General features: G+C 40.2%; 2 protein-coding genes and 1 long non-coding RNA gene across 6 annotated transcripts in view; 1 reads left to right on the top strand and 2 right to left on the bottom strand.

Annotated features, from left to right (window-relative positions):
• ext1b (exostosin glycosyltransferase 1b) overlaps positions 1-16861 on the top strand; it is a 148885-nt gene extending 132024 nt beyond the window's left edge. The window contains exons 8-11 of the mRNA XM_088010397.1: positions 5496-5585; positions 8292-8452; positions 10124-10295; positions 11502-16861. Of these exons, the coding sequence (XP_087866523.1) occupies positions 5496-5585; positions 8292-8452; positions 10124-10295; positions 11502-11687 (609 nt within the window). The 3' untranslated portion in view covers positions 11688-16861. The remainder of the gene's footprint in view (positions 1-5495; positions 5586-8291; positions 8453-10123; positions 10296-11501) is intronic.
• LOC148156492 (uncharacterized) lies at positions 10963-11543 on the bottom strand. The gene is made up of 2 exons (XR_015764658.1): positions 11412-11543; positions 10963-11318 (listed from the first exon to the last, which is right to left on the bottom strand). It is a non-coding gene; the product is annotated as an uncharacterized LOC148156492 (long non-coding RNA).
• Positions 16862-20141: 3280 nt separating the features above from the next.
• Positions 20142-27713, bottom strand: part of med30 (mediator complex subunit 30) — a 48500-nt gene continuing 40928 nt past the window's right edge. For all 4 annotated transcript variants that reach the window (XM_015005394.2, XM_015005391.2, XM_015005393.2 and 1 more), the window contains exon 5: positions 20142-20902. In XM_015005394.2, the coding sequence (XP_014860880.1) occupies positions 20807-20902 (96 nt within the window). In that variant the 3' untranslated portion in view covers positions 20142-20806. The remainder of the gene's footprint in view (positions 20903-27713) is intronic.

Below are 27713 nucleotides of genomic sequence, written 5' to 3'. Positions count from 1 at the left end.
AACACCAGCCTCTCATCCTGCCTTTGTCTCTCTCCCTTGTTTGTCTCGCTGTCACTCTCCTGTCTCCTCGTCTCTTGTTTTCTTCTTCTCTGGGTGGAAAAACAAGAGGGAGAGCGGGAGAAGGGATTGTTTGGTTTCCTCTCTTTGTGAGACTGAGGGCGAAGAGCTTCTCACGTTTCCTCTAAACTCTGATTTTCCCTCTTCGCCTGTCTGTCGCTCACGCTGGAAATACGAGCAACTCTTGAAGTGATGAGCGTCTGGACGCTTCGTGAGAGCAAGCTGGAGTCAAACCAGTGTTTTCCACAGATACATCAACTCAATATGAGCAAAGGAAATCTCTTTCCCTTCCTCATACACTGCAAAAACACAAAATCTTACCAAGTAGTTTTTGTCCAGATTCTAGTGCAGATATCTTAGGACACTTGAAATAAAGCAAAACCAAACCAAAAATAACTTTCAGCAGGAAATAGAAGCTTGTTTTAAGTCAATAGTTCTTTAATATTGATTTTAAAAAGTACTTGTCACATTGGCAGATTATTTACCTATAATAAGACATTTTCTCCATGTTTTAGTGAAATAATCTGCCAATGGAGCGTGTTGTTGCTGCATGTTGCTGCTGCAGCCGGCGTGTTGTTGCTGCGTGTTGCTGCTGCAGCCGGCGTGTTGTTGCTGCATGTTGCTGCTGCAGCCGGCGTGTTGCTGCTGCAGCCGGCGTGTTGCTGCTGCAGCCGGCGTGTTGCTGCTGCGTGTTGCTGCAGCCAGCGTGTTGTTGCTGCGTGTTGCTGCAGCCGGCGTGTTGCTGCAGCCGGCGTGTTGCTGCTGCAGCCGGCGTGTTGCTGCTGCAGCCGGCGTGTTGCTGCTGCAGCCGGCATGTTGCTGCTGCAGCCGGCATGTTGCTGCTGCAGCCGGCATGTTGCTGCTGCAGCCGGCATGTTGCTGCTGCAGCCGGCGTGTTGCTGCAGCCGGCGTGTTGCTGCTGCAGCCGGCGTGTTGCTGCTGCAGCCGGCGTGTTGCTGCTGCAGCCGGCGTGTTGCTGCTGCAGCCGGCGTGTTGCTGCAGCCGGCGTGTTGCTGCAGCCGGCGTGTTGCTGCTGCAGCCGGCGTGTTGCTGCTGCAGCCGGCGTGTTGCTGCAGCCGGCGTGTTGCTGCAGCCGGCGTGTTGCTGCAGCCGGCGTGTTGCTGCAGCCGGCGTGTTGCTGCAGCCGGCGTGTTGCTGCTGCGTGTTGCTGCAGCCGGCGTGTTGCTGCTGCAGCCGGCGTGTTGCTGCTGCAGCCGGCGTGTTGCTGCTGCAGCCGGCGTGTTGCTGCTGCAGCCGGCGTGTTGCTGCTGCGCGTTTCCGACCTCACCCTCCGCGGTGATTTACACCGCGGAGGGTGAGGTCGGTCCCGGCCCGCAGGTGTTCCTGGAGGAAACGGTCCAGCATAGAGAACAGACGATGGGACCGTCTCCTCCATGCAGGTGGTGTTTTCCTTTAAGGCCGGACCTTTAGGAGCTGCTGAGCTCTGGATCAGAGGCTCCTCTCTACTGGCTTTAATGTGAGGGAGACTTTAACTAGACCACGAATTTAAATGTTCGCCAGATCCAGACGAGGAAATGCCTTCATCTCCAGAATTTATTCTCTGGGCCCGTTTATGCTTACATCCAACCTGTTATCCATCCAATCATTCCCCCATCCATTTTTCCATCCCTCCATTCTTCAGTCCTTTCATCCATTCATTTGTCCATCCAACCAACTATCCATCCATCGTCCATCATTCAGTTCTTTCTGGTTCCATACTTAAAAAATGAAAAAAACAACACATAAACAATCGACTAAGAATCATGAATTAAGGATTCTGTGTTTTGATTTTAGCTTGGAAGACGTGATAGAACCGTGTGTGTGTGTGTGTGTGTGTGTGTGTGTGTGTGTGTGTGTATCAACACCAATTAAACCCATGTGTTTGTCTGAAGCTGTGGGAGTTGCAGCTCACATCCGGTTCAAATCTCCATCAAGAATCTGCTGTTCCTTTTCTCCTCCTTTCATCACTGCAACCGTTTCAATCTAAATATCCTCAAGATGTTACTCCACTCCTCCAGCCCCCATCACTCTCTCCGCTTCCTGTAAATATTCAGCGGCTGTCATGTATAATACAGGCCGGCTTCTTCTGCTGCAAAATGTACGTAGTCTGCTTTCAAACGGGCGTGGAGGAGAAGAGTAAATTTGTGCCACATGTACAACACAAGACTTGCAGCATGTATATCTGGGTCCGTTTCTGTGTTTTTATTGATTTAAAGGAGAAAAGAAGCGCCTGCAGCAGTAATGGAAACTTGTTTCAGCACTACATCACTGCTGAAAACGACAGGCTGCGCCCTGCAGGAAGGAGCAGGAGATTTGCTTTTCCCTCCCCTCTTTCCAAGCCGCCATTTGTTGTTGTCATGGCCTGTTGTCTCCCCTGAATCCTGTGAATGTGAGGCGCCATTAAAAATGCATACCTAGATATTGGGAGCTAAAGAGTGAGGGGATTTATTTTTGAATTCATCTCGGGGTGCATTTTTCTGTCCAGATTGAAGGGAGGCAGTGGATCCATGCATGCTTAAATGTGATATTTTACACAGTTTTGTTCTTCCATTTGGTTCTCAGTTGCTTTTAAAAACAATCCAAGCGCTTAAATGAAGACACACAGACAGTTTTTGGCATTAAGTTTAAAGTTTTTTGGTGTCTAGAAAAACGAGCCATTTCAAAAGCCTTCCAGATGTTAAGACAAATTACATGCGCACTGCGCCGTTACCTAGCAACCCCGGTAGAGTTTCACTCATCACCTAGCAACCCCAGCAGAGTTCCAGCACATTTGATCAGCTGGTTTTCCCTCTGTGTGCGCTGTACAATGGCTGCTGGAAAAGACGAGTATATAGTTGTTAACTTATCATCCAGAAACTACTTAATTCATTCCTTCTGGTTGTGCAGAAAGCTCCACTTCTGCTTTTCATAGATGTACGGTTGCACAATTGCAAATCTACTTGCAGCCATTTTCTTGTGAGTTGGATTTATTTGGAGAAAAGTGATAAGAGGCCCTAAAACATCTCACTCTGAAAGGAGCCCATAACAGGCAGAACTAACCAGACTAACATTTCATGATCTGAGAATAATTTTGTGCAGAAACACGTAATGAACATGTTTTGAATAGACCATAGATCTATCCTAACCTGTTCAAGGAAGCGTAATAGGTCACACTTAAAGCTAAATCTGCCATTTTTCTTTAAATGAGAAATCTACTTTTATTCCAAGCAGCTCTGACTCACATTTTCTAACGTGAGTCAGGAAAGTAAATTGTCCTTTTTCTTCCTAGATTCTTTCAGCTCTAATTCAACTTCAGACTTTGTTCTTGTTCTGTTAATGTCTTTGGAGAGGAGTAACTGTCTGATCACCATCTGGATGCTACCTGTCCTTCTCAGTGGCTGCTGAGTCAGCAGAGCTGCAACCATATTTCTGTCAGGACCTGATAACCATCTGACATGCGTCTGCTGGCTTCAGCTTGGTTTATGGTTCGTTTTCCTTCAGATCCATGCATAGCCTGCAGCTCCGTCTGCATGCATGACCTCAGTCACTGAGAGCAATTAAACCTCTACATCAGTCTGTAGTTGAATCCCAGGAATGCTGGCAGGAAAATCCTTTGTTTTACCTTTTCATATTGCGTTAGTGCATCCAAACAATTAAGACTTAATAATTGTCAATTAATGGTTTATTAGATTTAAATTAATTCTTGTCAGTTAACTAATAATGTTTGCTTAGGCCTTTTTCAGTGTTGTAGTTTGGTCTCCAACCAGCAGAGGGCACCACAGGCCACCCTTAAGTGGGTCCAGTTGACAAGGAAACAAAGGCGGCAGGGCTATGCCAGAACGGGAAAGAGAAACGGTCTAAACAGAGTCCAGTTTGTGATGAAAAATGTATTTCATGTGGTTCTGCTCATAAATATAAACACTCAACAAGCTCCTTAAGTTTTCTTAGCTGAAGAAGCTTCTATTTTGTTATGTTTTATAAATTAAGTTTAATCATGTGAGAAAACCACAATTTTATGTTTTACCTGGTCAGTATTTAAAACAGCTGACACAAAATAATGTTAAAATTTAACACTGTTTGTTTTGAAATCAATTTTCCCATCATTTCATGAAAAAGCGGTCAGCCTCGTGTTACAAGAGAAAACTCTGGTTTGTAAGAAAATGGCCGCTTATGAAATTAGCAGATCAATAAGATTGACTCATTAATCAATAACTTGCATCCCTGTATGAACATTGGTGTTGATTTATTGTTAATGCTCCTGCCGCTCTTACACAACCAGGCTAAATGAAAAACGCTCCGTCTTGTTAAGTCGCCACTCGACACAAATTAGCAGAAGATGAGAGGAAGAACTGCCAGCTGAGTCTGTCTGTCTGAATCAACAGGAAGTTATTTTACTGTTGAAATGCGACTCTGACTTGTGCTCTTCTGAAAGGTTGCTATGGAAACGTATTAGCATTACGCTGCTGTAAATTCACTGTGAACTGCTATCTGTCTTGGCTACAGATGATCAGTCGTTTTTAGACGTAGAAATCTGGAATAAACTCTTTTTGGATCCCAGGCTTTTGTTAGCATTGCTAGGTTGCTTGCTAGTTGACTGTGTTTATGCCATTTTCTCAGTGACATCACTGCCGTGTCTCCAAACATGTTTCTATAATTGGTTCTAACTATCATGACCTGAACACATCTCTTTCCCCAAACCTCCTCTTAACATCTGTTACACTTTTTTCCTTTATGTGAAATAAATAAGATAAATTCTTATACAGACATGCAGCATTCTGTGTATGCGCTTATGTTTTCTACAGTTCCTCCTTCCACTTAATTTTCCATGAACGTATCCATAGACAAAGTTTTTTATATATTTTAAATGCAAAATGTACATTTATATTTCGTTTGGCTTAATTACTTATCAGAATATTGTTTTTCCAGCTAGCCTTTTTTGAGTTCATATACTTCAGTTAAGTATATGAACTTAACTGAATGATAAATTGATTACAAAATTTGTTTGATTATTTCAGTTATGATTAATCATAATACAAATTGTTTTTGAGTTGATTTTGTTTTTGTTTGGTTTTGTTATTTGCAAAACCCTATTTGAACATTTTTGGGATAAAAGAGATAAAAGATTTTTTTATTTTTCTGCTTCCTTTCCTCTTATATATTTGTATATTTTTATTTTCTATATAATTGTTTTTTAATGATTTTTTACAATTTGATTAATTATTTTTGTCCAAGTTGCATGTAATAATAAAATGCCCTGAGATCAGATTTTTAGTTTCCAAACTATGATCATCAATAGGAAGAGGAAACATCCAACTATGTGTAATGAATTGAGAGTTTATCTGGTTCCCTTTGCTCTCTCAGCCTCTTTGAGCTTCGTAACCAAATAATCATTTATGAACCCGGTTCTGCAGCTGTTCTGGCTCGTTTCTCACTCTGGGTTCTGTTTCTCCTCCCTGCAGGTCATGAGCAGCCGCTTCCTGCCGTACGAGTCCATCGTGACAGACGCTGTCCTCAGCCTGGACGAGGACACCGTGTTGTCCACCACAGAGGTAACTCCTCACCACAGCCGCCATCTTTCCGTTCGGCTACCTGCAGATCAAACACCTTCATTAAGTTTCCTTGAACATGTCAGTGTAGATGTATACAAAACATGTTCACTACGTTTTTTGCTCAAAATCGTATAATGAGATTTTAGTTTGTTCAGTTCTGCCTATTTTGAGCTGATTTCATAATGGGTTGTTTTAAGGCATCTTGTCACTTTAAATCCAAATAAGCTGTTTCTGGCCACGCCCCCAACTCAACGTTTACACTCAGCAAACAGATACGCAATTATACAACCGTACATCTTTAAAAGCTTAAATAGAGCTTCTTTCACAACCAACATGGCTACAGCAACAACAAATAAATCACATGTGCTTTTTAGTTAGCTTCATGTGAGCTCTGTGAAGATGTGCACTGTACGTACAAAAAATCATTTTCTGGATCTATTTATTGTATTTCTACTTAATTCTATCTGTAGGTACTTTATTGATATACAGTTGTTTATATTTTTGGATTTTTTTTTTAGATATTTTTATATTCAGTGGTGTATATATGGACTGACTATTCAGGTGATCAAATTGTTCTGGAACTCAACTTGGGTTGCTAGGTGACGGGCTGGGGTTGCTAGGTGACGGGCAGTGCTTGCTGATTTGTGACTTAGGTTTTTGAAATGACTCATTTTCCAGACACCATCTTTAACTTTTTACCAAAAAACAGCAGGGTGGGGTTTTTAAGTGCTTTTAGAGTGGTAAGTGGTTTTAGAATCAGTTGAGACCAAAACCGAAGTATAAAAATGTGCAAAATGTGAGTTTTGCCTAATAGACAATCTTTATTCTGGTTTTATTTCTAAATCTCTTGTCTTACTTTCACTTCTGTTCAGTTTTTTGTCTGTTGGAAACCCATCTTGTCCGCTTGCCTAATTGGGAGCAGCAGTGATTTTGTTGTTTGTTTCTGTTTGTTCCACATGCTGTGGAAAAGTGTACCAGGATCATTCCTGGGTTTGGTGTTTATGTGTGTGTTTTTTTTTGTTTTTTTTTTTTCTTAAAACCGGGGACGAGTTCTGGCGCAGCACCATGGGAAGCCAGATGCTGCTTTGAAGAGCGCAGAATTAGATCTCATAAAAAGGCTGCTGGTGTGGATCAAGATGGCAGAGCCGAGGGAGGCAGGAATCCATCACCCAAAACTAATTCCACCTGTGTTCCTCCCATGAAGATAGCTGAGCACAAACTGTTCTCCGTAGGTTTTAGAAGTCGCAGCTTTAATGTCAGCTCAGAGGAAAACTTTTTCTTCACCGCGACGCTTTTGGGCTTTTATCTAAACAAAGTCTTTCTTTTTATGCTCCTGTTTACTCCAGAGTTTTATGTGAGGCGCAGTGGAGGGGACTGGGCCCATTTTTGCTTTTGTTTCAGAAAGATAACCTCAGTAATCAAACGAATTATGAGAGAAAAACAATCCAAACCTATAAATGAGAGCGTATTCGTCCCCCTTAAAGGCAGGAACTGACATCACTTTGGAGATTTTTGTCCCAGTTTTCTTTGCTTATGATGGATTAAATTCACCTTAAAAAGTTAAAAATATTTTTTAAAGAAATAAAAGTCTTAACCCCTTTATCCATGATGTTTCTTACCTTTACAAACTTCATAAATGATGCAGCCCTCCTACCTGTTTGGTTCCCTGATCAGTGTTTTTCCCGTTTCCTAGCAACAAGGGGTGACTCAATTTACCACAAACCTCCCTACAAGCTTTAATTTAACCCTTAAAATGTATCACTTTATGTTTTACTTCTTGAATCAGATAACTGAAATTAAGTAATTTCTACTGTGGATAGTTAAGTAATTGCTTAAAGTCACAGTTCATACTGCTGCTTGAAGTCCTTGAGTTTCAATTAGGTGTTTTCAAGTTTTGGAAAGTCCTTGATATCCATGTAAAGTCATTGAAAGTGCTTTATTTTCAAACTTCAGTTTTGTAATAAAGATTAATTTAATGTTTGAATAAAAGCCTAAATTTCAAAAGCATTATTTACAGGTGAAACCAGTTATTTTTATACACCCAATAAAAAGACACACAAAACTTTTTTTTCTCACTGTCTGAAGTAAAATCAGACTAAACTTCTTCAGTTTTAGGTTCGTTAGAATTACAAAAAATATTTTTGTAATATTTTTTATTACAAAAATAAAAAATATTTTTTATTTTTTATTTATATTTATTATTTATATTCTTATTATTCTTTATATTTCTTATTTATTATAAGAACCTAAAACTTCTTCAGTTTTAGGTTCGTTAGAATTACAAAAAATATTTCTATTTGGTGAATTCCAAAACACCTAACAATTTTTTTTTTTTTAGATTTGTTTTGTAACTTTAAGTATTTAATTTGAGCATTAAGATCATTTACCCACAATTTGTGGGTGTTATTTGTGTTTTTTCTCATAGCAGTCGGGTACATGATGTGCGAGAGACATTACAAAACACAAGTTTAATTTACGTACAATGTTGAATATTATCACAAGACGTTATTTACTAACACATCATATAATAGTGAATTGAAATAGTTTTTTAATTAATTAGTAAAGTGTGGTGCTGGAAAATATTGAAAACGTACTTAAAAGTGCCTGTATTTTTACTGAAAAGTGTACCAACCCTGCATAAATCTGTTTGGGGTTTTTTCTCATGATATTGACGGTAAATTCTCTCCTTGTTAACGTTTTGTCCAGGTGGACTTTGCTTTCACCGTCTGGCAGAGTTTCCCGGAGCGGATCGTGGGTTATCCGGCCCGCAGCCACTTCTGGGACAGCAACAAGGAGCGCTGGGGCTACACCTCCAAATGGACCAACGACTACTCTATGGTTCTGACCGGCGCCGCCATGTTCCACAGGTAGGTTTTAAGTAAATGGTACATAATATACATGGGAACGTCTACAGACGAAGTAGGCTTTTCCACGGGAAGACGTTTCTCGAAAGCCGCATTTGATTGGACGAAACTAACGTCCGTCATTCGACGTTTTCTTTTACTAAATAGTTTACTTCTATGGATTCGGATTTTTAATCATTTGTTATTTTTCAGTTTCGTTTTATGGGCTCGCTAATGTAACCCAGGATATCAGAAGACTTCAGGGTTGGTTACACTTGGATACTAAGACGACAGGCAGGAGGTTGCGTTAGCTGGCCCGACATTAGCAGTGTCTTCATAACGTCTCCTCCCGCCCCTCTTATCAGAACATCCGTTTATATTTCAAAATAAGAGCATCAACATAAATCGGTAGCGATTTTTAAGAAATGTTCATATCTTGCTATTCTAAAACAAAAAAATTTAGTTTTTCTTACTGAAGTGATGTAAAACTGTATCAGAAAACTTCGTGTGATTACTCCACTTAGATGTAATAACGGCAGACAGATTGTGTTAGCCGTTCAGACGTTAGCGGCGTCTCCATAACTTCTCCTTCCGCCTCTATGTACGTCCGATTACATTTCAAAATAAGAGCATCAATATAAATCCCGCAGTTTTACAGTAGCGACTTCTCAGAAATGAGAGTAGGAAGAGGATGTTGATATCTTTTCATTACATTAAAAACAAAAGCCGTTATTGTTACTGAAATAATGTGAAAGTTGCATAAGTAGTTAAAAACTAATAAATATATATTGAAAACACAAAAAAAGTTACTTAAATTGGTTTTTGAGACAAAGAAATTGTACTCTTAGCTTCTTTTTTTCTCGTTCAACTTTTTAAAGCAGTCTCCATAGATGATTTCTGCAAGTTTCTGAAATATTTCTGTTGCTGGAAGTAGCCAATCAGTCAATCTTTAGCCAGTCTGTAGAAACGCCCACTTTGAGTCTGCAGAGAATCCCCTCCAGCTCGTCTCCGTTTTGATGGAGCGCTTTGAAGCAGTGATCTGCAGTTCATAAAGTAGATGTGATGTTCAGTGGAGCACAGCCTCAGGAAACCAGGGTTTTGACACTGACTACGTTTTAGAATAAAAGTCAATTTGTCTTGAACGCAGAGCTCTGTAGCTCCTACATGAGGCTCAGCTGATGTCCTGTCAGCTTTAATATGGCTTCAATCTGCTGGTAGGAGGATGCCACATCAGGCCGGAGTCAGCCAGTCAGCACCTCCTAATCACTACTAATACAGCTCTCATCACGCTGGAGTAGAAGCATCATTCAGGAAATATAATATGGAAGACGCTCGTCTCTCCAGATCCCACCACTTACTCCCTGTCCTGTTCTCTAAAAGTGTCTTCTAGTCATCTATCCATTCATCCCTCCATCTGTCAGCCCAGGTTAGCTCCCACCACTATAACAACTGTTGCCGAACAATAAATTGTCCCAGACGTTATTGCGATAAACAATATTATTGTTTTGTTTTGCTATGTAAAAGTAACAGAGTAAAAGTAACTAGTTACTACCCAACTCTGCTTTAGAGGCTAAATGAAGCTAAATGTGCCAATTTTTTAAATCCGATTGTCAGTAGCCGCCATATTTAAATCCCAAATAGAGTAACTCTGTTCTGTAATCTCAGCGTAATCCTAATCCAGCTCCCGTCTCTTAGGTACTACCACTTCCTGTACACCCACTACCTGCCCAGCAGCCTGAAGAACATGGTGGACCAGCTGGCCAACTGCGAGGACATCCTGATGAACTTCCTGGTGTCGGCCGTCACCAAGCTGCCGCCCATCAAGATCACACAGAAGAAGCAGTACAAGGAGACCATGATGGGGCAGGTGGGGAGGAACCAAAATAACTTTATTATTACTAATAGACCATGATGGGGCAGGCGGGGAGGAACCAAAATAACTTTATTATCATCACTAATGCAGTAAATCATGAAGCTTGTAGCATTGGACCAGAACCTGAGTTATGTTGATTTTCTTCCTTCTTCTGAGCCGTGACTCATCTTGCAGCCATTGTTTCCTTTGAGCTGCACCCAGCTCTCCCTGCTTCTCAACAGCTTGATTTATAACGCTGTACTTTAGCTAGGCCCCTGGGGGCCGCAGGACGAAAGCTCAGAAACAAGGGAAACGACGTCCAGATTCCCAAAACCAAAAACACGAAGCGGCCGATGATTGATGGAGAAGTTTGTTGCTCCTCTGATGGTTTTCCCGTCTCTGCAGACGGAGCCTGAATCAGAAGTTGAAATGTTAAGACGAATCGTTCCAGAGAAATAAAACAGAAGAGCCCGACTGCTTTCGTTCATAAAATCAGAGCTCATCATCATGGATCAAACATGATTTAGTAGGTCTGAACCATTAGCTTTAATCACTGTTTATCCAGTATTTAAAGCGTTTTTATCCATCCGTCCTTCAGTTGAGTTCCTGACAGGATTCCCACGTTTTTCATTCTTTAAATCTCAGACTCCTCCGTCTGTCTAAGTCTCAATAATCTGCACTGTTTAGATAAAGCAAGTTTATTTATTTAGCAACATTCATACACAAATACTTCAGAAAACATCAAAGTATGAACATAAAAGGAACAAATATTTCAAATAGCTCATTAATCAGATCCTTTGATGACAAGCTGCTGTAAATAGAAATGTTTTCCGACATAAAAATGCAACACAGAGGGGAAAAAAAACACATTTAAGTCTCAGGACCGACCAAACTGAAAAGACTGAGGCTATTTTCCAGAAATGATGGTAAATGAAGAGGTTTGCTGTGTTTCAGCCGTTGTTTACGTCCTGATTTAACGCCTCTGGCTTCTTCTGCAGCAGAACTATGATGGAAAAGTTGGCAAAGGTGCAACATCTCCTGTTTATAACAAATTAGATTTATTATGTGGGTTAAAAAATCACAACTGGGACATTCAGACATTCATGACAGTCAGATCTGGGTTACATTTACCTAAATGTAAGTAGATCTCTGAAAACCTGCATGACTTTAACTGTAAGTCATGTTTTATAAATGGTTGTAAATGTGTGTTTCCTCCTGCAGTCTTCTCGGGCGTCCCGCTGGGCCGACCCGGACCACTTCGCCCAGCGGCAGACCTGCATGAACAAGTTCGCCAGCTGGTTTGGCGCCATGCCGCTCGTCCACTCCCAGATGAGGCTGGACCCCGTGCTCTTCAAGGACCAGGTCTCCATCCTCCGCAAAAAATACAGGGACATCGAGAGGCTCTGACAGGACCGCCGCCCCCTCGGGGGAGACTCCACGCAGGGGGAGGCGCGCGACAGAGACTCCGTGGAGAGCCGGGGGAGAGACGGCGCTCCGTCTTCCACTCAGCACATCGCCAATGACCACAGCGCCGCCGCCGCCGCTGCTCCCCGGACCTGATCCGGACGGGAATCAGGAGGAAACAGAAACAATGCAAACAGAGACACAAACAGAACTGGATGTTTCACACGGCGCGCACTACTGACGACTAAAGACGAGAAGAAACTGGGTTAGAATATTTTTTTGTACGAGGAAAAACCCTGGAGGACGTCGACTTTCCTGCTTTCTCCGCACATGTGCAGGATGGTAGAGAGGGGAGGGGCGTTTGAGCGTTCCTCGCCCGCATCAGGACATGAAACCGGACCCGACAGATCCGGCTCCTGTAGGTAGAAGCTGTTCGCACACAGAGCTTTGGTTCAGTTTGCTGGTGTTCGCCCGACACACCGGAGAGACCGGAGAGTCGGTCTCCCATCACCTGCTCTTCAAATTAAATTAAACTGATTTCAAAGCGATCAATAAGTGGATCCAGAGGTCAAAGGTCAACAAACCTGGAAAAATCAAATGGAATATGGTGTCGGTTAACTGTGCTACTACCTTTCTGCCGTTATAATTTTTAAGATTTAAAAAAAAAAAGGTTCACCAGAGGTCAACCTGCCCAAGGTGACCCATTATGCTTCCTTGAACTGGTCAGTGGCCTATACAAAACATTGTTTCCTGTCACTTTAAATCGAGATAAGCTCCTGATAGCCACGCCCCCGAAACTCAATGCCTCCATTACAGACTTTGTCTCTGTTAATGTTGGAAAAACATAAATTTGCAATTAAAATTCTGTGTGAATAAGTTTGTCATGACACTCATGTGTCCACTGCATTTTCCAAATTAAAAAAATGTCCTAGCAGCAAAACTTTTTAATCGACAACAGGATTGTTTTGTAATTAGTGTTTTTCCATTAAGCAAATTCATTTTTGATGTGTCAAAATGTGCAATTCTACAACCATCCATCTTTGAAAATCAGAAAGGCGCCTCCTGCACAACCAACAAGAATGCAATTAGTGATTTCTTGACGGAAGGTCAATAACAAAGCACTTGTTTTCTCATTTTTCCAGCAGCCATTGTACAGCGCATACAGCGGTCAGACCAGCTGAACAAACGTGATAGTTCCGTTTTGGTTGCTAGGTGACGGGGCAGCGTCTGCATTCCGTAGGTTTTTAAAATGGCTGAGTTTGATTCTTTTAAGCACTTTGGCTGATATTAGAAGCAGTAGAAATCCTGATGGAAGTAGAAAAAGTTAATTTTGCATAATAATCAGTAAAACTGATAAAAGTTGCGCCATGTTTTGTGCAGCTAAAAAAAATGGCAGCACATTTGGTACCAAATTTTCTTGATTTTTGTAAATATTTGACCTTGAATGACCTCTGGAAATATTGCAGCTCAAGTGTTTTACACCAGTTTAATTTGATTTGAAGGTGAGGGATCCGGCCTGGCGCCGGTTCCGTCCGGCCCTCGGCTCGTTCCTCCAGCCCGGGACATCGTCCCGTTTCGTGACCCATTTTCCTCTCATTTCCGTCTCTCCGTGCGTTCGTAGCGCTGAACGCCGGCTGCTCGCAGCAGAGAACAAACCCAAACCTTTTCTTCCATGAACACGATCCTAATGGAGTAAAGATTAATTTTTCATTTGACCGCCATCTTTTCTGTTTTTAATCGGTGCCATTCTGACCTCGCAGTCTGCCTTCGCTGTTTGCTGCGCATCACGCTGCCTAAACGCCATTTTTCCTTTTTCTTTTGGTTTTCCCTCCACATATCAGACGACCTCGGCAGTTTGATTGATTAAAACGTTTTCTCCTCCGTTCGTCAGGCCTCAGCTAAGAGAGAAGAGCTGGTGGTGAAGCATCATGTGTGACCTGCAAACGTTCACCTGAAAACTCGGTCCTACCGGGTTCGATCGGTTCCTTGAACAACAGTCACATTTTATCTGCTTTTTTATTTTATCGCTACAAAAGCTTTTTTTTTACAACTCTCAGCATATCATATCATCTTTTTTTTACCGTTTTGTACTTGTTTTATCTGTTTAATCCAGATTGTTGGGCCATTAAGCAGAATCTGGGTTCAACGCACATCTGGTTCTGGTTTCATCCGATACATCTGGGTCCGGATCAAGTCTTAAATGTCTCAAGAGAACTGCAATCAGAACAAACAGTGCCTTGTGAAAGTATCAGCTAGCTTTGATGTATTTTATATGACCAAACACAAAGTAGTACATAATTTTAAAGTTTAAAACAGAGGCCCTAACATTTATGAGCAATCTGAAAAGTGCGGCATGTTTTTTTTTTACATTTGTTATTCAGCCACACTGAATCACCTCTGACTGCAAGCCTGTTGGCCTTTTCTACCAACTTTACACATCTAGGGCTTCCCTCTCAGTGCTGAGCAGAGGAAACCCAACAGCATGATACTGCCACCACCATGTTTCACGATGCAAATGTGCTCATTGTAGCCAAAAATGTTGAATTGTGGCCTCAGAAGACATTCTGTCGTATTTGGCAGATTTTTTGTGGATTGTAAACAGATTCTCTGTTACCATAATGAGACTCAAATTTAAACTTTAAAGCAGGAAGTAGAACATAAACCACACCCACTTTACATTTCTGACCAATTGCACCATATTTGTTGAAAACTACCTAACTTTGCTTTAAGGTTCTTCACATCTTCACCTCCTACCTACATTCACATTTACATTAAATAAAAACACAGGCGGACTGAAGGAAACTGGCTGCTTTAATCAGGCATGCCGCACTTATCAGATTTTTTATTTAATATTTTATTTAATAACTTAGAAACATGAATAATTGTGTGATTGTTTAGTAGTCATTTGAACTTCTACAAGGTTCTGGTCATTCAAGACATGACAGCTACGATTAATATTAATTAATTAATAGCTTAATTTATTGAATTGTATGTTTTTTATGCATATTTTGACTCAACTGGAATGAATGGAAAACCTCATTCTGCCAAAAAAAAAGCTGTCACAGCTAACCATTTCCACATTAGTCAGTTCAAAATCTAGTGAAAAACTTTGGCTATTTGCTAGTGTTAGCCACTGTTCTAAAATTAGCATTTTAGCTTTTATCCAAGTAAAAGCTACTTGGAGTATGCTATTTTAGGTCAACATGCTAGTGTTAGCCTACATGCTATCATTGTAGCTTTTTGCACACTAGATAAGGAACTATGAAATACAGTAGTTGGCAGCACTCACCTGTTAGCATATTAGCTAAAAACACTAGCACATAACACACTGCTCTGACTTCACTATTAACTTTAGCTCATTACGCTCAGTAGTAGTACCACAATAGTTTGTGGTACCATTAAAGTGACAATAAGTACTACTTATTGCTCTTTGTAGCTGTTTAACAGCAATCATAGTCCCACAAATACGCATTTTAAAAAGTATACTAAACATTTATAAGCGCTTGTTCAGGACAGCAGTCCAGGGTTTCCCCAGAAAAGCCCGGGGTTCTGGGTGTCGGGTCAGTTCTTCATCCAGCAGCTCGTCGTGTTTTTCAGTTAAAAGTTGACAGGAAATTTGAAAATATCACTTGGTAATGATGCGTTACTGGAAGATTTAAGTTTAGCACCTGAACACCAACTATAAAGTCTTAAAAAAGGGAGTCATTAAAAAAACTGAAATAAATGCTGCTTAGCCTGACGGGGGCAAGAGTAAAGCCTGGTGGCCCGCCAGGCTTATAATACACTGAGGGAAACCCTGCAGTCACATAAAGACATGTTTTATATCACTAAACTGATCACACTAACTTATCTTCTGATTAAGATATAACTTAATCATATCTTCAAATGTATTGATACATGTATTGAACAGTGGAGGAAATTGTAAAACTAATAGTTGTTTTAGTGGTTTTAAACTTTAATAATTTGAATTTATTGTGAGAATAAATCAGATTTCTTAACACGATAAATGAGCAACTTTCTAATTTCTAAAACTTTCTGGGATTTTTACGTTGAGTTAAAGTTTCCACTCTTTATATATATATAATGTATATATATATATACACACTGCTCAAAAAAATAAAGGGAACACTCAAATAACACATCCTAGATCTGAATGAATGAAATATTCTCATTGAATACTTTGTTCTGTACAAAGTTGAATGTGTTGACAACAAAATCACACAAAAATCATCAATGGAAATCAAATTTATTAACCAATGGAGGCCTGGATTTGGAGCCACACACAAAATTAAAGTGAAATGTTCCCTTTATTTTTTTGAGCAGTATATATATATATATATATATATATATATATACACATATATATATATACACACACACATACACACACTCACACTATTTGTTCTTTGCAGGGCATTTCACAGTTATGAGCTACTTTGTGTTGGTTTATTGATCCCATTGAACGATGACGGGATACTTTTCCAAAGCACTGTGTTGGACCTGAGCACATCAGTCCTGCGTCTCTGAGGGGAGCAGCTGATATTTGTTCGGTTTATTTCCTCCTGTCCGGGCCCGTCGGCCCGTCTCATCCGTCACACACAAACGGGAAACTTTCAGACTCATCGCCGCAGCTCTAATCTCACAAAAACATCCCCGCTAATCTAGATTTGGGCCGTCTCGGTTCTCTGTGGGAGTCAAATCATGAAGTCCCGGCATGGATTCGGAGGCAGCTGGGTCGCTCCAGATGGTTCATTACGGTAATGGTTCTGAACCGAGTGTGACGGAGCAAAGTGAGGGGAAAACTCCTCATCCCACCAGAGAGCTCGGCTGCAGCGTCTGGGTTTTATTTTCGTCTTTCTGTTCAGAACCGGACTCCGAGTCTGTTCCTGATTTGTGCCTTTTATCAACAGGATCCCAAACGTTTAAACACTGGAGGAGTCGCAGCTTCACTCACAAACACACACAGCTGTATTGTTTTCGTGTTGGACGCCGTTACCGTGGTGACGATGTGCGACAGCTTCCTGTTGATGTGAGGGAATCGGTGAAGCCCGGCTGTCCTGATGCCTTTTCCTCCCTGTAACTAAGAGAAGACTTTTATAGATGCCACAAATTAAATAGATAAATGACCATTTTGTAAGGATGATTTATAATAAAAAATAAACTCATATTTGATTATAGCTGAGCGTCTGCAGTTTGTTTCTGATCGATCAGCAGAGGTGGAGCCACAGCCGGGTGGAAACTACTTACATTTACTTCAGTATCGCTTTTGAAAACAAGTACTTTTAGGAGTAATTTTACTTTTGAGTACTTTTACTATGATGCATCTCAACTCTTGAGTAAAATTTCTGGTTTTTCTACCCACTGAATGAAAAGCAAACAGGTTTTCACCAAAATTTCACCGGACAGTTTTGTCAAACTGTTTCATAAGTTTTTTATTGACAAAAACTGATTTGGAAATATTTTCCTGATTTCTTTTGTCATTTTCATCCTTAAAATGCTAAAAATTCCTCTGACCTTTACATTTTGGTCCATCTGAGTCGGTATTTAAATGATTAATAAATCGATCAGTTTCTCAGTACTTCACTTGACTTTTTACCAAATACGTTTTTACTTGAGTAATTTGTTGGACGGATACTTTTTACATTTACTAGAGTAAAATTATGTTGAAGTCGTGCTCCTCTTCAGTAGTAGTGCAGTTTATGGTGCAATATCTGACACGTTTTCTCAAACTGAGGTTCTCGGACCGATGGTGGTCTGCGGGTGTCACCTGGCGGTCCGCCTGTAAATGTGACGTTAGCTCAAAGCGTTAAACGTCTTAATGCGTCGCTACGATTGTGGTCACTCAAAAGAAAAACTCCTACCAACCCTAATTCTCATCAAATTTAAAATTATTAATCCCAAAGGGAGATTAAATGTTTTAACTGAATAATTCAGATTATTTTTAATTTTTGGACTGGTGATGGATGTTTGCAGGAATCAAAACTCTTGTGAAGTTATACGGTGGTATTGGTTTTAGAAATACAAAATATTTAATCTTTCAACACTTCAAAATGTCCATCAGTGGCAGAACTTTGAGACAAAGAATTATTTCAAATCAGAAGAACAGCTCACATCAGATCTTTGCCCTCAAAACATTTTTTTCTAATAATTTCTCAAATTTTAGTATTATTGTGTCTTTATTCTGCTAATATGATTTTATTCTAGTAATTGCAACTACATTAAAAAATCTGATACCAAAAATGGATTTGCTGCTGCTGATTTCTGCCTGATTGAATCTTTTGGTTTAATCCTGGAAGAACCAAACATCTCCAGATAATCTGCAGAGAAGCATCGATAAAAGCTTTTCTCTCTCTCTCGTTTTATTTGCGCTGCTGAGTGTTTTTGCATGAACGGCCCGGCGGCCGACCTGTGGCTCAGCTGCAGCTCGGCTCTCTGTTTGTACAGTAATGATGGTCCTTCAGCGCCGCGGTGACCGGCTCTGCGAGGACGGCTTTATTAGTCACCACTCTGAACATCGATTCCCTCCAACGCCGCCGCTGTCCTTCTCCCTGCGGACGACAGCGCTGCAACCCGGCTCTGACGCGACCCGGCTGTGTTGTGAATTATTAAACGGGTCGTATCAAACACGCTGCCTGCAGATCTGCGATGGTAAAGACTTACGGATCACGTTTCGTTTTCCAGATTATGTCCTCTGTGATCTTCCCTCCTTTAATCCACCGTCTAACTTTACTGATCTACAACGGAGAATTAGAGCCACGGAGAAAAACGTTTAGGAATTATGAGAATAAAGTCGTAGTACTACGAGAAGTCGTACGAGAATTAAGTCAAAATATTATGAGAATGAAGTCAGGTGAGAGAAAAGTAGTTTTAAAGTAGCCGTAGTATAAAGTAGAAAAAAATGTAATGTTACCAGAAAAATATCAATATAAGAAAAAAAGTCGGAATAATGTGAAAATAAAGTCAAATTAAAGCTGCAAGCAGCCTTGAGCGGCCCAAGTTGCAATACTTAGTCATAATTTTGAGATTATGACTCATATTTTATGAGAATAAAGTTGTAATATGAGAATAAAGTTTAATTAACACAAGACAAAAAGTTGTAATAAAACGACAATAAAATACTTAGTTATAATCTTATGAGAATAAAGGTGTAATAATATGAGATTAAAGTCAATATTTTGATTATAGTCATATGAGGAAAAAGTCAAAAATAATGAGAATAGTCACAACACTTAGTCATGATCTTCTGAGAATAAAGTCGTAATAATATGAAAATATTCATAATATTACAATAACAAAGTCATAGTACTACCAGAGTACTCATCATGAGAAGTCAAAGAAATACAATAAAATCATAATAAAGTCAAAATAATACAGGAATAAAGTAAGAAAATGAAGTCGTAATCTGACTTTATGCTGGTAATATTATAATCCTAATACTTTTTCAAAAAAATAAAATAAAATCATCAGACTAAAGGTTGTAATATTATGAGGACTCATTTCTCCATCGGAAGAATCCGTAAAAAGAAACTCGGAGAAAAACAAAAGTCCTACTGAGCCTGAAAGCTCCACACGATCAGAACCTCGATCAGGCTTTGAACAACAAAAAGGCTTTTCAAAATGGGAAATAAAGAGAGAGAAAAGTGACATTTCAGCTCTAAAGAACAGAAGAATTAGCTGTGGAAATGTAGCAACCTGTTGGAAGCTGCCAGCAGGTGACTTTCAGGTGAAGTGGCGATGTTTATTAATGAGAGCAGCCTTTTTAAATTAGGACTTCCTTTGATGGAGCTTGTTGGAAATTCAAATTAAAAAAGCCGGAGCTCTCTGCAGGTTCACTGCGGCACAGGAACCGGCTCCTCATGCAGAGCCGCAATCTTCCAACCCTGACAGAAGAATTACAATTAGCTTGGTGATTTACAGACTTTTAAATACGCAGCGTACGATGCAAAGTGTCTGCATCCGTTTCTCACTTTGAATCAAAGACCAGCGCCTCAAACCGTTCGATCATGCTTCAATTGTTTACGGTTCTTCTTTGGAGAACAGGTGATCTTTCAGCCCAAAACTCCCAACTACACAGGAGCGATTCTCAAAAAAAGTAGCAAAAAATCATCTGAAACATGTTCTATTTATGGTTCTGCACCTCCATTTTGGTCTCTACTGCCTGTACAAACACCCGGCCATTTTTGGGCAATAAATTAATGTTTTTTGGGGTCTGGAAAATGAGTCGTTTCAAAAAAAAAAAAAGAAAAAAAACACACACACAGGAGGCTACTATGCCATTGCCTAACAACCCCAGCAGAGTTCCGTCCATCGCCTAGCAACCCCAGCAGAGTTCCGTCCGTCACCTAGCAACCCCAGCAGAGTTCCGTCCGTCACCTAGCAACCCCAGCAGAGTTCCGTCCATCACCTAGCAACCCACTGTATGCACTGTGGAATGGTTGACAGGGAAAAGACAAGTGATTTGTTGTTGATTTACCATCCAGGAACCATTTATTAAGATTAAAATTCGTAACTCGAGCGTTTTTCGCCTGAAGAAGAGATCTCCCTAACAGGAAATAAACCTCCAAAACTTCTAAAAAATTCAACAGCATTTTTGTTAGAATGATTTCTAGCAAACAAAGAAAAACAAACAGTGACTTATGTCTGAAATCTCAAATCGATTTATAGTTGAGCAGAGTATTTAACAGAGTGGTCAGACTCAGTCATAGTGAAGCACTGATGATGTTACATCGAGTCAAGAAGTGATGATTAGCTGTAAATACGGTTTAGTAATACGGTTTAGCCTCAGTGAGTCTCACGTCCTTCAATTCGGAGTCCAATTATCTTCAAACTTCAGTCTGGAGGATGTATAGTCTGATTAAATAATTTCTTCATTTAGCCTGCAGCTACAGATACATGAAACATATTTGATCTTTAGGTTAAATAAATCTGATTATAGATCACCGAGGTAGACAGAACTGTCTCTGCCATCCAACCCTTCGTCACTCGTTCTTCTTCTGTGGTTTCCAATGCGCTGATATTGCCAGAGTTCCCGTTTCTCATGTAAAGTGCAGTCTGTCTGTCCGTCCGTCTGTCTATCCAACCTGCAGGTCTCTCTCCGACCTCAGCGTGGGTCGGCGCCGCGCTCAGCTGCGGACGGCCAGCATGGAGTTGATCTCCCAGATGAGGTTCCTCAGTTGGTCCATGACCTGCTTCAGCTGCTGGTTCTTCTGCTTCAGCTTCTGCAGGAAATGCAACGACACGAGAAGGAAACTTATAAACTCACACTGCAAAAACACTAAATCTTACAAAGTAACCTGGATTAGTTTCTGATACAAAAACCTCAGAACTTGAAATAAAACAAAACTTACTTAACAAGTAACTTTTCCTAAGATGTAGGAGCTTATTTTATTCCTTAATGTTAATGAAAATGAGCGAGTTTCAGATTATTTCACAAAATGTCTTGTTCATAATTTGATCTCATGAAGCATCAAGTCTGAAATTGAGAAAACTTTTTCTTTTTTTACTGAAATAAATAAAGAATGGTAATGAGGAAAAACTAACTGGAACTATAATGTAAAACCAAAACGTACTGAAATCATAAAACCCTTTATTTTTATGAATCTGTGCATTAGCCTTTCACCCTGATGTGATTTTTTTCCCTCAAACATTTTGCAAAATGGCAGCATGTTGGGAGTAAACAACAAAAAATCAAAGCGTTTTTTATTGTACCTGCGGTTGAATATTCACCACCAAATCATTGTATAAATAATCAAAACAATCACCATATGAAAAAACTGAAACTAAAATAACTACTGGAAACTAACCAAAATATAACTAATAACTAACAAAAACACTCTAAAAATGAACTGAAACTGATTGAATTAGACAAACAAAATGGTTAAAAACTCAAGTTTTAGGTTTCATCTTTCAAACCCTGGTATACAGTGCCTTGCAAAGGTATTCATTAAAACTACAACTACTGGAAACTAAACAATGTTTAACTACTAATAACTAACAAAAACACTCTAAAAATGACTGAATCAGACAAAGAGTCACAACACAATAAACTAAACCAGAATGAAAAACTATAATAACTGGTTAAACTTCGTACTGCACACGGAGAAGGAGGACTGATCAGCGCAGGGACTTGGTTTTCCTTTGAACTCAGTGACTCCTGGCTGGAGGTGAAACATAAACACCAAAGAGACTTTAAACTTCAGGTGTTCAGAACAACAAGCCTCCCCACATAATCACTGAAAACTTAATCAGGATGACATCAGAGGAGCAAACAAGCCGACTTTGTCCCCCTGTTGTCTCTGAATGCTTTGCTGAGATCTCTGAGTCAACAGCTGCTGTGGACCCAAAGCTTTACGCTCAAACTAATAATGGCTCCTTCACCGCCACTGCAGCTGGAGACTCTGAACAATAAAATCAAGCACAGCTGCCAAGCGTGGGCTGCGTTAGAGGAAAAAAATAAAATACCTCGAAACGTTTGGAGGTTTGGGCGAATTTAGCAGCAGCACATCAGAGGAGGAAGAGGAGGAAGAGGAGGGAGCTCCTGTATCTGCAGTGCAGTGAAATCTATTAAGATTAAATCCATCTCGCTCTCTGTAACACTCCTTTAGCCATGACTAATTACCAGCCATTTCTGCGGCGTAGATAACACCTTGAGCAATCGATTTCACACGGCCCTGGTAATATCAGCTGTTTAGCTGATTGTCCTTGAAGATATTCCAGAGTTTGGAAAGCCTCCAGTCTCTTCCTCAGGGGGGATTTCTAAACGCTTCTCGAGCTTCTTCGCTTCTCAGAGACGTTCGCTTTGATTCTGGGCGCCTTCCTGCGCGACTGCCAGCGTGTATTTTACAGGATTTTCCTCATTACGCCAACAAGTGAGACCCGAAATACCCGATTTCTGTCTGGTGCTCAGATAACGCCTCCTTGTGCTTTCAGGAAGTTTGTAAACAGAGAACAGTGCCGTTTTTAATTAGGCCTGAAACGATTAATCGGACTGATCGTGATTAATCGGTTACTGAAAGAATAGTCAGCTGATTTAGTAATCAATCGTTAATTGGACTATATAGAATCAAAACTGTACAAAAAATATCTGTATTTTACATTTCAGATGAAAAAATATAAAACATTGTAAACTTGTTCTAAATCTAGTTTATTATTCAGAAAATGCCTCCTTGATAAGTTTGTAAACAAATAATGTAGTTTTTAATTAGGGTTGACATGGTTGTGATTAATTGATTATTGAAATAATAAACTACTTTAGTAATCGATTGTTAACTGTAATATACAGACCCACAAAAAAGGGCCACTTCTGAAAAAAACCAACTTATTTAGAGCAACAATTAAGCCAAAACTGTACAAAAATACATACATTTAAGATGCATTATATAAAAATCACCTTTGTCTGTGAATAAAATGAAAATTTCTCAAATGCCAAAGTTTCACCCAGTTTATATTCATTAAAGAAATGCCATGGTATTTCATTTTAGGCAATAAAATATTTTCTTACATAAAAAAGGAAGTGAATTAGTTTTTTATTTGCATGTTTTATTTATAATGCTATAGAAAAAAGGTTTTAAGCAGTTAAATGAAAACTTTGTACAATTTCATCCAATTAATCAAATAATAAATAGGTTAATATCTGCAGCATCGGCTTCATTTCATGTTTCTCTAAAAGGAGGCATGAAGCTGCAGGTTTTTCAGGGCAGCAGCCTCTTCATTATGAAGGCTGCCTGGCATATCGTGATACATGAATAATTATCAGAGAAATTATGCATCAACCTCAGGGAAATGCAGATTTCATTCATAACCTCAATTAGTGCAACTCTAAACCTTCACACCTATATATCCTGCATTCATCCTGCAGACATCCTGCAGACATCCTGCATTCATCCTGCAGGACATCCTGCAGGACATCCTGCAGGACATCCTGCAGGACAGTCTGCAGGACAGTCTGCAGGACGTCCTGCAGGACATCCTGCAGGACATCCTGCATTCATCCTGCAGACATCCTGCAGACATCCTGCATTCATCCTGCAGACATCCTGCATTCATCCTGCAGGACATCCTGCAGGACATCCTGCAGGACATCCTGCAGGACAGTCTGCAGGACGTCCTGCAGGACATCCTGCATTCATCCTGCAGACATCCTGCAGACATCCTGCAGACATCCTGCAGACATCCTGCAGACATCCTGCGTTCTCTGGCGTTTAGCCGCATTTGCAGCTCTGCACAGACATGCAGTGACCAGTCAACAACTCCTGGATCGACCATCTGGTCTCTGAGGCGGCCAGCAGACTGGAAGGCTGCCTGACCTGCTGCACGCAGCAGAACCGCCTGCAGAGAGAGCAAAGCGGCACAGTGACCCAGGCTGGAATGTTAGCGGTGATTGGTGAGCTTACAGGCAGGTGCAGTCATGTGTGGAGGTGAGCACGTCTGCCTTCATGCGCCAGTTTGTGACTTATTCTGGGCTTTTGGGCTCCGGCTGTTGCAATAAAGCAGAAACCGCAGAAACGCACAGCAAGCAGTGAAACACAGACAGATTCCCACTGCAGGGACGGTCCTTTCTCTCAGTTCACGGCCTTCAAAGTAAAAGCACCAGTGATGCAACGAGTTCAGCTACCCGTCGCTGCAACTAAAGCTGAAAAACAACCTCAAATCAAAAACTGGATGAAGTATTTAATACGTCAGAAAGGTGGACACTTATCGTATCGTTTATCATGTATCGTGATAAATTCTGAAACTGAAACTGTCCAAGTTGTCAGGATGGTGAATTTTACAATTTTTTCCACTATTCGTCCTAAGAATGAACAATATATCACCACCAACATTGCTGCTGGCCAATATTAGTAATTCTTTAACATATCGGTATTGGCTCTATAAATAAAACTGGGCCGATACGAACAACAGATATTCATGTTTGTTGTTAGGTTTGTCTCCAAAGGCGATGAAACGGCAGTGAAATATCAGCTCTGGACAACCATGACATGATCGTTGTCATGACAACGATAAATCAGAATTCTTACGATAAATGTATTACAATAAATTATAAATATAATAAATGACCTTAAAGACCTATAAAATAATTAAGTTTTTTGCATGATTGTTTTAAAGATATGCTGCTGATAAAAATGTGAAGATAAAGTTGAAACATTAAGATTTTCTATTAAGTATAATTTAATATAACTTCAGAAGATGCGCAGTATTAGGGCCACTCTAAAAATAAAATAACCAGAATAATAAATTGTTTGGTAATTTTTTACTTCATTCTGGTAACATTACAGCTTTATTCTGGTAATTTAACTTTATTTTTTCTTAGTAAGAACACCACTCTGTGGTAACAAGACGCTCAACATTCCTCTATTATTGTTGTATTTTGTTGGAGATGTCATAAGATTACCACTTTATTCTTGTAAAATGAAAAATGAAGCAATAATCAGACTATATAAAATTAAACTGTACAAAAAGTTTTCATTTTATATCGCAATAAAAAAAATATTACCTGATTTTAGAGTTGAACTTAAAAGTCCAAATAAATAAAAGCTGTAAAACAAGATGGCCACCCTGGCATCTCTCTGAATGTCAGTGGAAGTACTATAACTATATAGTATAAATAGAAAAAAAATTACATTTGCAATAATTAAATAGTCAAACACCAAAAATATTGTGAAACATTTGAACGAGAGACGAAGCGGTTGAGTAAGTTTTAACTTTCAGTTCGGACTCTGATAAACAACAATCTTCTAACATTTGGCTCATTTTTGTAAAGGATGCATTCATATTTTCATGTAACAGTTACACATGAGAAACATGACAGTCGCTGTGTTTTGGTCCGTCTCATGGATCCGTTTCCTGAGCAAACAAAGCTCAGCTGCTGCAGCTGCGTTTCATCCCAGCAGCTCAGGTTCTGCGTCTGTAAACACGCTAAACTCCACATTTACAACCTAAAAACAAAAACCAGCGCACATTTGATCCCGGCTGAGCCTAATAACCAGGATTTCTGGTAATATGAGGTTCATTGGGTTTGTGTAAGCAATCTGAGAAGCAGGCACTCATGAATTAACAGTCTAACTGAGTGTGACCCAAAACGAGAGCAGACAGACGACTGGACCGGGCCGAGATCTGCTTTGTAAACCGAGGGAAGCTGAAAGTAAACCCAGCGGGCGTTTTACAAAGCAAGCCGGGCAAATCCAGGATTACTTTGACTTGCTGACCAGACAAAACCCAAATCCCTCAGGCACCAGGTAGCTCAAGCTGCGGAGGGAGAAACCAAGAGCAGAAACTGAAAGTTCGCTCGAGCCGAAAACAAAAAAACTAAAGGTAACTGGACAACTGTCAGGTTTGTTTTTCTGCTAAATAAAAAAATAGACTGGCGAATGAATATATATTTTCCCAGAGAAGCGAGAGAAGAGTCACGTTATGAGTTTGTGAAGGAGAAGTTTAAAACTAGAGGGAATAATTTTACTGAAGAAGATTGAATTAGACTCATAACACCTGATAAACTTCAGGAATGTTCATCACTGCCATGAAGAGTCATTCAGCGAAAAATTACACTTTTAATGCAAAGTTACATTAGGAGAGTCTTCAGTCAGAGACGTCTTCAAGTTTGCTGTGGTACAGACTGCTACAGGAGACCCTTCCTGCCAACAGTCATCATCACTATTATACAAGAGTTCAATTAATATGAATTACAGCAACATTTAATTTCCCATTGGGATCAATAAGTATTTATATGGACGGGTCTGAAACACTCAGCTCCATGTTAAAACCTAAACACAAACAAAAGCAGCAGCACGGACTCTGATCTGCATTGAGTTGGATTTTATTATCTGGGCTCAGAAAGTGAAATCAGGAGTTTTCCTTCCTCTGGTTTTCCTCCGTGTGAATCGGATCAAAGCGGCCGAGCGAAGGAGGGGAGAGAAAGAAAATGAATTTTTCATAAAGTCCTACATTAAGGCTCCACTTCAGAGACTCGGCTGCCGCTCTGGATCTCTGCTTGTTGTGTCGGGACAGATTTGGGCTCCGGCCACCAGAAGACGACCTCTGACCTCAGTCAATTAGTCACCGACGCATTCACACGCCGCCGGCCCGCTGGCACGTCATAAAAAGCAGTAAACACAGTCCAGTGTTGGCCATTAAAAAGCCAGCCCTCTTCAGGATAATTTGGCTCGATAGCCGCAGTCTTTACATTAATTAATTCTGCTGTAACGTCTTTACATTAAAGCTGATTGGAGAGGCTGTTCTGATCCATTACACAGCACAGAAAATCAAAGTAATTTTGTTATAATATCATTATACAAAGGCATTCATCTTCTTTCCAGCCATTCAGCCGGTTTCATTACCGATTAAAGGGACGGCTGGCGCTCTGAGGACATGGAGGGCTTTGCTTTTTGATGAAGGGGTTTGAGATAATGGCGAGAATGAGATTCCTTCCTTTAAAACACAAACGGACGCTCAGAAACACGCCGCAGAGAGAGGAGGAAAAGCCTTCAGTCAGGATTCCCCGGCTAATCCGCGCCGTCGCTGGCAACTCAAATCGCAGCTTTGACTCAGACGGATCTGGCTGGGAATTACAAGTGTAAGTGTCTGAGCGAGGAGCAGGGATTAGACAGCAGAGCGGAAATATTCCCACCGCTAACGTCGCCTTTACTCATGTAAACCTTTACCTGCAGCACATAAAAGCACGACAAATTCACTTCTACCTAAAATAAATACTAAATAATTGATTTTTAACTAACATTAAGTGTCACAGATGCTCCTGAAATGGAAACAAAGTCTAATCTGCTTCCCTTTACGCTGCAAAAACTAAATTTTACCAAGTAATTCTGGTTTAGTTCATGGTGCAAATATCTTAGTTCACTTGAAATAAGACAAACCAACTTAAACGCAACTTTTCAGCAAGATATACTGATTTAAGTATATAAGTAAATAACTGATGTTGATGAAAATGTGCCAGTTGGCAGATAAATTAACTTATAACATGGGAAAAATGTGAAATAATCTACCGATGGAGCAACTATTTGTTCATCAATATTAAGG

Source organism: Poecilia mexicana, unplaced genomic scaffold (genome assembly GCF_051168715.1).
Source record: "Poecilia mexicana isolate PSO_F unplaced genomic scaffold, ASM5116871v1 scaffold_11, whole genome shotgun sequence".
Lineage (NCBI taxonomy): Eukaryota > Metazoa > Chordata > Actinopteri > Cyprinodontiformes > Poeciliidae > Poecilia > Poecilia mexicana.
The sequence above is the reverse complement of the archived record's forward strand: the minus strand, read 5'-3'. Positions and strand labels throughout refer to the sequence as shown.